The sequence below is a fragment of the Triticum urartu genome, chromosome 6 (genome assembly GCF_003073215.2).
Source record: "Triticum urartu cultivar G1812 chromosome 6, Tu2.1, whole genome shotgun sequence".
Classification (NCBI taxonomy): domain Eukaryota; kingdom Viridiplantae; phylum Streptophyta; class Magnoliopsida; order Poales; family Poaceae; genus Triticum; species Triticum urartu.
The window spans coordinates 236499463-236510812 of NC_053027.1; the positions used below are offsets into that span (position 1 = coordinate 236499463).

An 11350-nucleotide genomic window follows, 5' to 3' on the forward strand; every position below is an offset into this window, starting at 1 on the left:
CTCTGCTTCACCGATGAAGTAATGGAACATGAATTCCCAGAAGGGTTCAAACCCATGAATATTGAATCATATGATGGAACAGCAGATCCCGCGGTATGGATTGAAGACTTTATTCTCCACATTCATATGGCCCGCGGTGATGATCTTCATGCCATCAAATACCTCCCCCTAAAACTCAAGGGACCGGCCCGGCACTGGTTGAACAGCGTGCCTGGAAACTCTATTGGCAGCTGGGAAGACCTAGAAGACACCTTCCGTGACAACTTCCAAGGCACATACGTCAGACCTCCGGATGCCGATGACTTAAGTCACATAGTTCAACAGCCCGGAGAGTCAGCTAGGAAATTCTGAACCAGGTTCTTAACTAAAAAGAACCAGATCATCGACTGCCCGGATGCTGAAGCCCTAGCGGCCTTTAAGCATAGCATCCGCGATGAATGGCTCGCCCGACACCTCGGACAAGAAAATCTGAAGTCCATGGTAGCCCTCATGGCACTCATGACCCGCTTTTGCGCGGGCGTAGACAGCTAGCTAGCCCGTAGCAATAACAATGCAAGCGAACCTGACACCTCTAAAGCCAAAAATAGCAATGGCAAGCCCCGACGCAACAGACACAAGCATCGAAACAATAATAACAACACCTATGACACGGCGGTCAACACCGGTTTCAGTGGCTCTAAGTCCAGTCAGTGGAAGAAGCCATATAAAAGGAACAATTCGGGCCCTTCCAGTCTGGACCGCATACTCGAACATCCCTGTCAGATCCACGGCACCCCTGATAAACCAGCCAATCATACCCACCGGAGTTGTTGGGTTTTCAAACAGGCCAGCTATTTAAACGCCGAAGACAAGGAGAAGGGGTCACAAAGCGAGAATAACGACGAGGAACCCCGTCCACCGAACACGGGGGGACAGAAGAAGTCCCCCCCAGGTTAAAACGGTGAACATGATATACATTACCCATATCCCTAAGAGGGAGCGCAAACGTGCGCTCAGGGACGTCTATGCGATAGAGCCAGTCGCCCCAAAATTCAACCCATGGTCGTCCTACCCGATCACTTTCGATCACAGAGACCATTCGACCAGTATCCGTCATGGCGGTTCAGCCGCACTGGTCCTCGACCCAATTATCGATGGATTCCACCTCACGCGAGTCCTCATGGACGGTGGCAGCAGCCTCAACCTGCTCTATCAGGATACAGTGCGTAAAATGGGCATCGATCCATCAAGGATCAAGCTCACCAAAACTACCTTCAAAGGAGTTATACTAGGTGTAGAGGCCCGCTGCACGGGTTCAATCACACTAGAAGTCATCTTCGGATCTCCGGACAACTTCCGAAGCGAGGACTTGATCTTCGATATCGTCCCCTTCCGCAGTGGCTATCACGTGCTGCTCGGACAAACTACATTTGCGTGATTCAATGCGGTGCCACACTATGCTTATCTCAAGATCAAGATGCCCGGACCATGCGGTGTCATAACAGTCAATTGAAACACGAAGCGCTCCCTCCATACTGAGGAGCACACCGCGACCTGGTAGCAGAAGTACAGAGCAGCCTTAACAAGCAGAACCTTAATTCGGCGGCCATGCTCCCGGACACTATCAAACGAGTCCGGACTACTCTGCAGCAGGACAGTCTAGCTCGTCAGGAGCTTGACTAGCAATTCGGCCTCCATCTCAGTCTCGACCAAGTAGCGGCATATGTACCGCGCGTACATAACTACGCACTAAAAATACCATGGGCAGAGACAGAGGCATAACCAGACTGTGGTCCACAATACGGCTCGACCTTCCCTGGACACACATACTCTTACTTTTCTTTTTTATCCTGTTCAGGTTTCTTTTCCACAGACCCTCTCGGCGGCCTGATAATCGGTCCTTTCGAAGGACAGATACACCAGGGTGGCAAGTAGCACAGATGTGTGGGGGAATCTCTAGATGTTCTTCTTAACGATCATTCTACCTGCTTTCAAGACCCGTACACAGCTCCCCCTTGGTCTTGGCATGTTAAATAGCCACTATTGCTTATCGCACTATTTGTACAAATACGCTTTGACGTACTAATCAAAACCATAATGGAAACAGTTTGCGGCCCAACTTATGTGGCACTATCTTACTACTTCATTTTATTTCGCTATTCTTATCGATTGCATCCATACACTTTGGTACGCTGTAGTTCGCCAGGGGCTTTATCGCGCCCCATACTACGGCACCAAGTCCGAACACTTCTATAGTATAGTTTGGCCCCCGAATTTAGCATTATATGCATCGGCTCCGAATCATGTCTTTGGTAAATAGTTGGGTTGCCCGGCTCCTGTGCTTACTACCTTACGTTTTGCTCTATCGGCTAGGGTAGTAAAGGGAGAACTACTGTGATTGTGTCTTGGTTTTTCCGGATGAGCGCCTTAGTAGAGAAAGCCGAAAACTGACTGTCATGATGTGGCGTGAGCCGGTCAGCACTTCGGAGGTTAAAATCTCTTGCGATTTTTTCCGCATTATGCGACGGATCGGCCTTCACCCGATCAGGTGTCTACAGCACCCTAGTCCGTACTAACCAATACTAGGGGTTGCGCCTACATTTCTATTGTCAAACTCCTATGGCTAAGTGAGGGTGATAAAGCCACATAGTCTGGTTGCCTGATTCGCTGCGCTAAACACCTCCTTTAAGGACCAAAAATTTGGATCAAGAGTATTTAGGTTTCAACCCGAACACCCCCGTACTACCTCCGTGGGGGCTAAAGCCGACGACTGACCAACTCTCAGATTTAAATAAATGGCCGCACAGGAGGTAAAATCCCAAAATAAACAGCAAGCATTATATTACATATCAGTCTTGTTTTCATCATACAGGGCGGGATAACATGAAGGTACTCATTCAAAGATAATGTCTTTTGAACACCGGCCCTCTACAATGCGGGATCCCTTGAGGACATCATCAAAATACCGCTCCAGCGTGCGGTGCTCCTTGCCAGCGGGCAGTCCCTCGGTCGCGAGTTTGACGGCGTCCATCTTCGCCCACTATATCTTCACACGGGCAAAGTCCATCCGCGCACCTTCGATGCAGATCGGCCGCTTGATGACGTCAAGCCGGGGGCATGCATTAACCAGCCGCTTCACGAGCCCGAAGTAGCTATTGGGTATGACTTCGGCAGGCCATAGCTGGATTATTAAATCCTTCATGGCTAGTTCGGCCACCCTATGCAGTTCCACTAGCTGTTTTAGCTGATCGCTAAAGGGCACCGGATGTTCTGGTGCAAGGTATTGCGACCAAAACAGCTTCTCCATCAAGCTCCCCTCTTCGAGTCGGAAGAACTCCGTAGTGTCGACAATGCTGTGCGGCAGATCCGCAAACGCTCCTGGAGAACTCCAAATCTGGGTCAGTAAGAGAAATCTTCTCTTCACATACTTGCTCTGCATAATAAAGGCCTTACCCACCGCGATTTTTCTAGCCTCATGGATTTCCTGGAGGGCGCCCTGGGCTTCAATCTGGGCATCGTGTGCGCTCTGGCGGGCCTTGGCAAGTTCGGACTCTTGATCCGCAATATTGCGCTCCAAGGACTCGTATTTCTGCACAGTGTCTTGGAGCTCCTGCTGGACCTCAGCAACCCTGGCCTCGTCTTTCTCAAGAGCGGCTTGTTCCTTTGTCGCTCTCTCTTGGGCTTCAGCCAGCGCCTTCTTGAGGGCCTCCACCTCGGTCGCCGCTCCTAACAAATATCATGGCACTATGGTCAGCACAAATCATTCATCCCTTCTGGATCTACAAAAGGTCATTGCATACCTTGATGATCCTCCAGCTGTTTTTTCACGCGGCCGAGCTCTTCCTCGGTCCGCTCCAGACTCTGCTTCAGTCCGGATACCTCCGCAGCATGAGAGGTCGCAGCCAGCAAAGACGCCTGCTTATTCACATAGACATGTATGGTTAGTCTCCTGTGAAAATTAGTTGATCCTCTGTCCGGCTTTTCTTTTCAAACACCGGACAATGTCTCAGGGGCTACTATCTGTACTATGACATTCTTTTTACATAATTGCGTCGCTTACCTCAAAGCTTGTTAGAAGGCTTGTGCAGGCTTCGGTCAGTCCGCTCTTGGCGGACTGAATCCTCTCAACCACCGTACCCATGAGGGTACGGTGTTCCTCAACAATGGAAGCACTTCGCAGCGCTTCCAATGGAGTATCTGGTGCCTCTAGATGGACAGAGGCCACCGGTGGAATTGGTGCGCCTCCTTCGAAGCTTGCCGGATTCTGGAGCCGTATAGGTCTCGGGATCATATTTGGCTGGGGGCCAAATTGGATATGGCCTCCATCGCCAGTCTCCATGGGGATCTGCTCCCCCATGTGTCCGGCGGCCGAGGTATCATCCTCTGGCGCCACCGTGATGGCCTCATGTTCCTCCCCGTGGGCCGGGAGGGTCCGTCAGGACAGCACTTTAGCGTCCTTCGTAGCCTTGGGAGAGGAGGCAGCCGGAAGGGACCCGCTATCCATCACTTTCGGATCTAGCGAATTTCCCGAAGATGAGGATTGCTTGAGGTCGGAACAAGCCGGACTTCAAGTGCATGATTTAACATGTTAAAATTATGAAGTAAAGAGGCTAGGTATTTGTGTGCGTCTTCGAGTACTTACGATTCGGCCAGGGGCTTATCCCTGGGGCGCCACTCGGAGCTGCTATCAATCTCCCACGTGGGGTTGTCTGCCGCAGAGGCCTTCCCCTTCTTGGATGCCTCTGCCTCCAGATGCATGGAGGCTGCCCTTTTCTTCCTTCCCCCTCAGGGGGAGAATTGCTTTCCTCCTCTTCCTCGGTGTTGGTGGCGGGAGGGGAGTGGGTTTCGGCGTCTTCGGACGTCACATCCGAAGTGCCCTTATGGCGGAGACCACCCCTGGTCCCCTTGGCCTTCTTCTTGGCCTTCTTCTCCGGCGCTTGATAGGGCACTGGAACCGGAATCTTCGTCAGAAGCGGGATAGCTGGTTCTTCGGGGCGGAGCCGGACACCGAATCCGCTCTGCCTTCTTTGTCCAGCCCTGAAAAAACAAATTGGGAAGCTTAGACATCTTCCTTGAGTATGCAAGTAAAGGATACACCTTGAAATACGAAAAACTTACCGCACTAGCGGGATGGGCCAGGTCGTGTCCGCGGTCCTCGGTCGTCGCCAGCCACGTCTCGTTGGCCTAGAAGAGCACCTTCCAGATGTCTTCGTGCATAGTGTCGAAGAACTGTTGCAAGGTCTGGTGCTTGGCCGGATCGAACTCCCACAAGTGGCAAGTCCGGCTTTGGCACGGCAGGATCCAGCGAACGAGCATCACTTGGATCACATTGACAAGCTTGACGTTCTTGTCCACCATGAGTCTGATGCGCATCTGAAGCATTGTCAGCTCGTCCGACAAAGACCAGTCCAAACCCTTCTCTAGCCAGGAGGTGAGCCGCATCGGGGTGCCGGACTGGAATTCAGGAGCCGCGGCCCAAGTGGCATCGCGAGGGTTTGTAACGTAGAACCACTGCTGTTGCCACCCTTTGACGGTCTCCACGAAGGTACCTGATACGTCTCCAACGTATCTATAATTTTTTATTATTCCATGCTATTATATTATCCATCTAGGATGTTTTATATGCATTTATATGCTATTTAATATGATTTTTGGGACTAACCTATTAACCTAGAGCCGAGTGCCGGTTTTTGTTTTTTCGTTGTTTTTGAGTACCGCGGAAAAGGAAAGCCAAACGGAGTCCAATTGACCTGAAACTTGATGGAGCTTATTTTTGGACCAGAAGAAGGCCAGGAAGTAAAAGAACTGGGCCAAAAGAGTCTCAGGCTGCCCACGAGGGTGGGGGGCGCGCCCGTGTTATATAAGAGGTGTTGGAGTCGGGAACAAGGCAGGGGGGCCTCCGGGCCACCCCTTGGGCGCGCCCCCTGTCTCGTGGACAGCCCGGAGACCCCCCTTCTTTGTTCCTGACTCCAACACCTCTTATATAACCCAAAACTTCTAGAAAGAAACCTAGATCGGGAGTTCCGCCGCCAGAAGCCTCCGTATCCACCGAAAACCAGTCTAGACCCGTTTCGGCACCCTGCCGGAGGGGGGAATCCCTCTCCGGTGGCCACCTTCATCATCTCGGTGCTCTCCATGATGAGGAGGGAGTAGTTCTCCCTCGGGGCTGAGGGTATGTAACAGTAGCTATGTGTTTGATCTCTCTCTCTCTCGTGTTCTTGAGGTGGCACGATCTTGATATATCGCGAGCTTTGGTATTATAGTTGGATCTTATGATGTTTCTCCCCCTCTACTCTCTTGTGATGAATTGAGTTTTCCCTTTGAAGATATCTTATTGGATTGAGTCTTTAAGGATTTGAGAACACTTGATGTATGTCTTGCATGTGCTTACACTACAAGAAATATGTCAACTTATGACCACCACTATTGGTCACTGAATGGTCACAAATTTCCATTTATGACCTTTTTGTGACCAAAAACATAAGGTCAAAAGCTGGGCGTCGTAAACTAACTATAGCGACCTTTCTTCTGGAATGGTCACAAACGTTTATGACCAAAATAAGCCTATTGTTCTGTTTTGGTCACTAGCAACCTCCCCAGTCCACGTAGGCATCCAGCGTGGCAAGCTGATGTGGCACAAGATTCAGCCCGGTCCAATTCAGTTTTCTACATGGGCCTAGCCCAACAATTCGGCCTTTTATATTATTTCTCCCTATTAATTTTGGTCAGCTACATGGGCCAGGCCCAACATTATAGCCTTTTTATTTATGGGCTATAGCCTTTGTTTTTCTTTTTTTTACGCACCCCAATTGTCAAATTCTGGTAAATAGGTCCCAAATGTGGCGTTTTGGTTCACGGACCCTGCTATCAAGGTCATGTTCTTCAAATTTCAATATACCAATACAGAAAACTAACACAATACTTCAAGTAACAGCAAGAAGCAATCTGCTATATCATATAACATACGTACAATGTGATCATCATCAAGTTTACAATTGGATAACAGCTCTACAAGTGTACAGTTTACCACATGATTATCACATGAGCCCTACAAGTGTAGGGTCTACCACATGAGTCTACCACATGAGTCTACAAGTGTAGAGTCTACATCATATAACACACATACAAATAGGATCAGCCTAAAGGGCTTCATTACTCCCAGAACTAGCTCCAATGAGCTAGAACTATGCTTCTTCCAACTTTGTCCTGATGCTCGTGAAGAAACATGAAAGGCCAACATCTGCACGTTATAGAACAAAATGATTAGGAACAAAATAAAAGTAAATCTGACAGCATATTTACTTTGCAAGGAACCACAACATATTTCTGCAGGAAAAGAACATGTATGCAAACCAACCACCAAACAAATAACGAGCTGGTTCATCTTATACTAGAATAAAAAGAACACCGACAAGGAATAGAAGCATTCCTTGGTTTTCAAGCACACCAATTCATAGACATGATTTGGATATGGAAAAGACAAACATAGCAACAAGAGATAATCATAGAAAGTCAGCCATCCTACTATTCAATAAATGGTTCAGATTTCACCGTAACAAAACACTTAACAAGCTCAACACTTGTATTTTTGCTTGCTGCAATCTAAACACCACCACCACAAGTTCTATGATGCATCCAAACTAGTGAACTTTGTGCATAGATCGGATCGAATCGAAGAGAGAAAGGGAAGGGAAGGGCTACCTTGAGGATCGGATCGAATCAGCCTGCTTCTTCCTGCCATCTTCTTGTGAACAGCCTTCTTCTTCCTGCCATCAGCAGAAAGCTTTTTATGAAGTACAACAGGAGAAACGTTTCATACAGCGGAAAGGGGGGCTTGATCAACATCCACTAACTTCACAAAAGAAAGCACCTATCCAGGCAATAATTTCCCCCTGATTTAATAAGACAGCAAGCATGTTAAAAAAACTAGGCTCACTTACTTCTTCATGGGATTTAGATAAAAAAGGGTTCAAAAAGGGACCTATCCAAGAACCACATGTTATGATCTGGAGAATGGACGTAAATTATTTGACCATCGACATTCGCTGATCAAGGTAAACTGTAGCTAACTAGCTGATTGACCAATCAGAAAATGTATAAAGTAACCACCAATGCAACAGATTATGTTCTACTTCTAGCGCATTCATTCATAAGCGAAACATGGTGAACTGGAATCTAGAACTCATCGACATAGGGAGACTTGATCCACATCCAACAAATAGACACGAGCTAGATTTGAGGAAGTCAGTCAAACAAATCTGTAAAAGTAAGCATTCATGCCTGCTGGATTTGTAAGCAATTAGTTGATCCACCAAACGGGAAAGAGCATTGACAGCATTAAATTGCAGAAGCAAAACTAACAGCAACCCAAAATCACCCAAATCACTAGTTGATTAGCAACAAACAAGACGCGCGTGCGTGGTAATTCAAAGAAGAAACGGCCCTGCCGACAACAGCGCCGCCCATGACAAGGAGCTGCCCTATACAATCCACCAATTAGTATACATTACATGACAGGTTATTTACTACTCCATAAGTACATAAGTAGTATTTGTATCAGTATAGCTACACTGGCACGTAGTACAAACATGGTATCTCAGCATTCACTTGTAGGTGGCATCTGTATATACCTAGAGGTTAGCTCATCTTTTTATGTCAAGAATAGAAATCATATAGATTTCCTTGAATAACATAGGAGAAGAAAATTGTTCAGCAAATATGTATCACAAATTTAATGATGAGACAAGGCTAGATGAAGACATTTTCTAATTGACAAGCACCCAAATATATACAGGCACCAGTTCAGGAAATTCATGACTTGGACAGTGTATTAATAACAGATATGACGAACTAATGTACTTGAACTTGATCTAGTTGAATACATGCAGAATAAGTTCATGGTACAATTTGAATAGGATCAACAAGCCATTTATGTTGCCTTTCATCCAAATTTGATGTATTTCCATGCTAAGGTGAATTCGATTGTATTTCCATGAGGGGGGTTATTTCATATCCCTTAATTTTAATACATTGGCATGATAACATGCTAGCTTTGGCAACATTGAGACAATCAATTAATCTGCACCGAGCAAACATGAATAGGATTGAAGGAATAAATTTTGTTCAGATTCAATTATATATAACACATTCACAGCAGATTTAATTGGAAGCAACTTAAACTGCTGCATGAAGGAAACATCTCTGGACCGCTCGGCCATGTAAACAGCTAAATTTGAATAAATATAAACATGTAACAAAATGGAAATGTTATGATATCTCTGTTGCATGAGTTTTTATCATCAATCGCATCTCGACTCGGCAGATCTACCCGACTTCGTACCCGAAAGTCCCCATCGCCAGCGTAGACACATGGCTGTGTCGTCTTCGTGCTGGATCTTGGCCAGACCAAAGTCAGCAACCTGCACAAGACAGAAAAAGCCCCATCACGCTTTGAGCTGGACATTCAGAATATATCTTCCAAGCACATGTACGCATGCATGTCCCAGTTGAATAAAAGACTTCATTTTAATAGTTGGACTCCGGAGACAATTCTTAGTGCTTCAAATCATTCAGTTATCTGAATTAATAGTAAACAATTGAAGATCTCAATGACAGTAGTAATTGGAGGGATAAATCAACACTTGTTCTAAGGACAATAAGATGATTGGTGCCAGGCAGTGTGGGGTCTCATCAGTCACCAAGCTGAACATGAGTGTTTAAATTTGCCAACTAGGACTAACAAAAGTGCCAAATAGAGCTTTTCAGGGTACAGCAGCAACATATTAAACTATCATGGACCTACCTAACTCTCAAAGCACTAATCCATCCCCAATTAGTTCAGATAAAAAAGTCCCACATGGCTAAATGGGCATGCACCTCTCTGTAATTCTGCAGATAAACCTTGAGGGGCTCAATGTACTCCTGAAAGCCTAGCATGGCCATCGCCCAGAGCAGGTCGTCGATGTTGATGGTCTTGCACTTCTCCCTCTGGCACTTGCTGCTCGCCCTACAATACAGACAAGACAAAACGGCGACAGGTCAGCACCAGACCACACTTGATTCGGGCAGGCAAAACAGAGCGGCAGCGGTCAACAGAGGCACTCACTCGCTGGCGATGAAGCAATGAACTCCGAGATGCACTCCCGCACGATCTCCTTGGCGTCCTTGGCGATCTTGCCGTTGGCCAGGATGGCCTTCTTCATGATGCTGCTGATGTTGGAGATGGGCAGGAACCTGTCCTGCTCCCTGACGCCGCCGAACCCGCCGCTGTCGCCGTCCGGCGGGCTCGCTGGCGTGTCCGACATCCGGCCGCCCTCCTGCAGCACACCAGCAACCCCGCCAGATCCATCAGCGCACTGGCGCACCAAACCCTAGACCCCGACTTCCGGAAGCGCGGGGAGAGAGGTGAGGGGAGAGGGAGGTGTACCTTATATAGACGGGCGTGTAGAGGGAGGGAGGGAAGGTGGTGGAGGGGAATGGATGTGCGGTGAGGGCAGCGAGCGACGTCCCCGTGCTCCGCGAGCCTCCGCGGCGCCTTTCTGGCCACCAGAGGAGCTGAGGGCCGAATCCACTGCGGTTGGCTCGCCTGCCCAAGCCCCATCGATGGAGAGTGCCTGCTCGATCCAGATCGAGGTCCTGATTGGCATGGGGTTGCCTGCGAATCTTGGGGGCGGCTCTGGGCATGGGCTCGATCTTGGGTCGGCCTCGACCTCGTCTATGGTGAGGGTCGTCGATGGTGGCAGTGGGGGTGGGGTTGGGGGCCGCAGCAGATCAAGATCTGAGGGAAGGAGAAGGGGGTGGGGTTGGGGGCGTGGGTGCGGGGCGTGGGTGGGAGGGAGAAGGGGGCAGCGGCGGCTGGAGTGGGAGGGGAGTTAGGGCGGGACGAGCGCGGCGAGTGAGGCATCAGGGACGGCACAGGCAGCAGAGTGGGCGTGGGCGGCGGGATCTGAATCGGGGGCGGGAGGTAGGTGGCGGCTGCGAGTGGATCTGAATCGGGGGAGAGAGGGGAGAGGAGTGGAGTTAGGGTTTGGGTTGGCCTGCTGAGAGGTGAGCGAGAGACGTTGGATTCGCCTAGTGTGGACGGTTCAGATCATGTAGAGTGGGGTGATCCGTGAGAAGTGTTCTGATTGGTTCGAGAATCTGTGATTTAAAATAATTTCCAAGTACTAAAGATAGAGCTATTTTGTGAAGCAACTATCAAAAATATTTTGCAAAAGGGCATTATACAAATTTTCACTCAAGTTAGACCACATTTTATGGATGAGCACCAATTTGTATGCATTTCTGATCTTTCTACCTATTTTTAATCATTTTTCGAGTGTCCAAACTGAGTTTTTTTGTGAAGGACCTATAATATATTTGTTGCAAAATT

The 11350-nt window shown here is 48.3% G+C and overlaps 1 protein-coding gene across 1 annotated transcript; it reads right to left on the reverse strand.

The window, feature by feature from the left end:
* Nucleotides 1-1311: 1311 nt before the first annotated feature.
* On the reverse strand, nucleotides 1312-10283 carry LOC125516157 (nuclear transcription factor Y subunit B-like; the record flags this gene model as incomplete). Its single annotated transcript, XM_048681639.1, has 3 exons — nucleotides 10081-10283; nucleotides 9856-9976; nucleotides 1312-1332 (listed from the first exon to the last, which is right to left on the reverse strand). Coding segments are annotated over exons 1-3 (345 nt in total), but the record flags the coding sequence as incomplete, so codon positions are not given.
* Between the last annotated feature and the right edge of the window lie 1067 nt (nucleotides 10284-11350).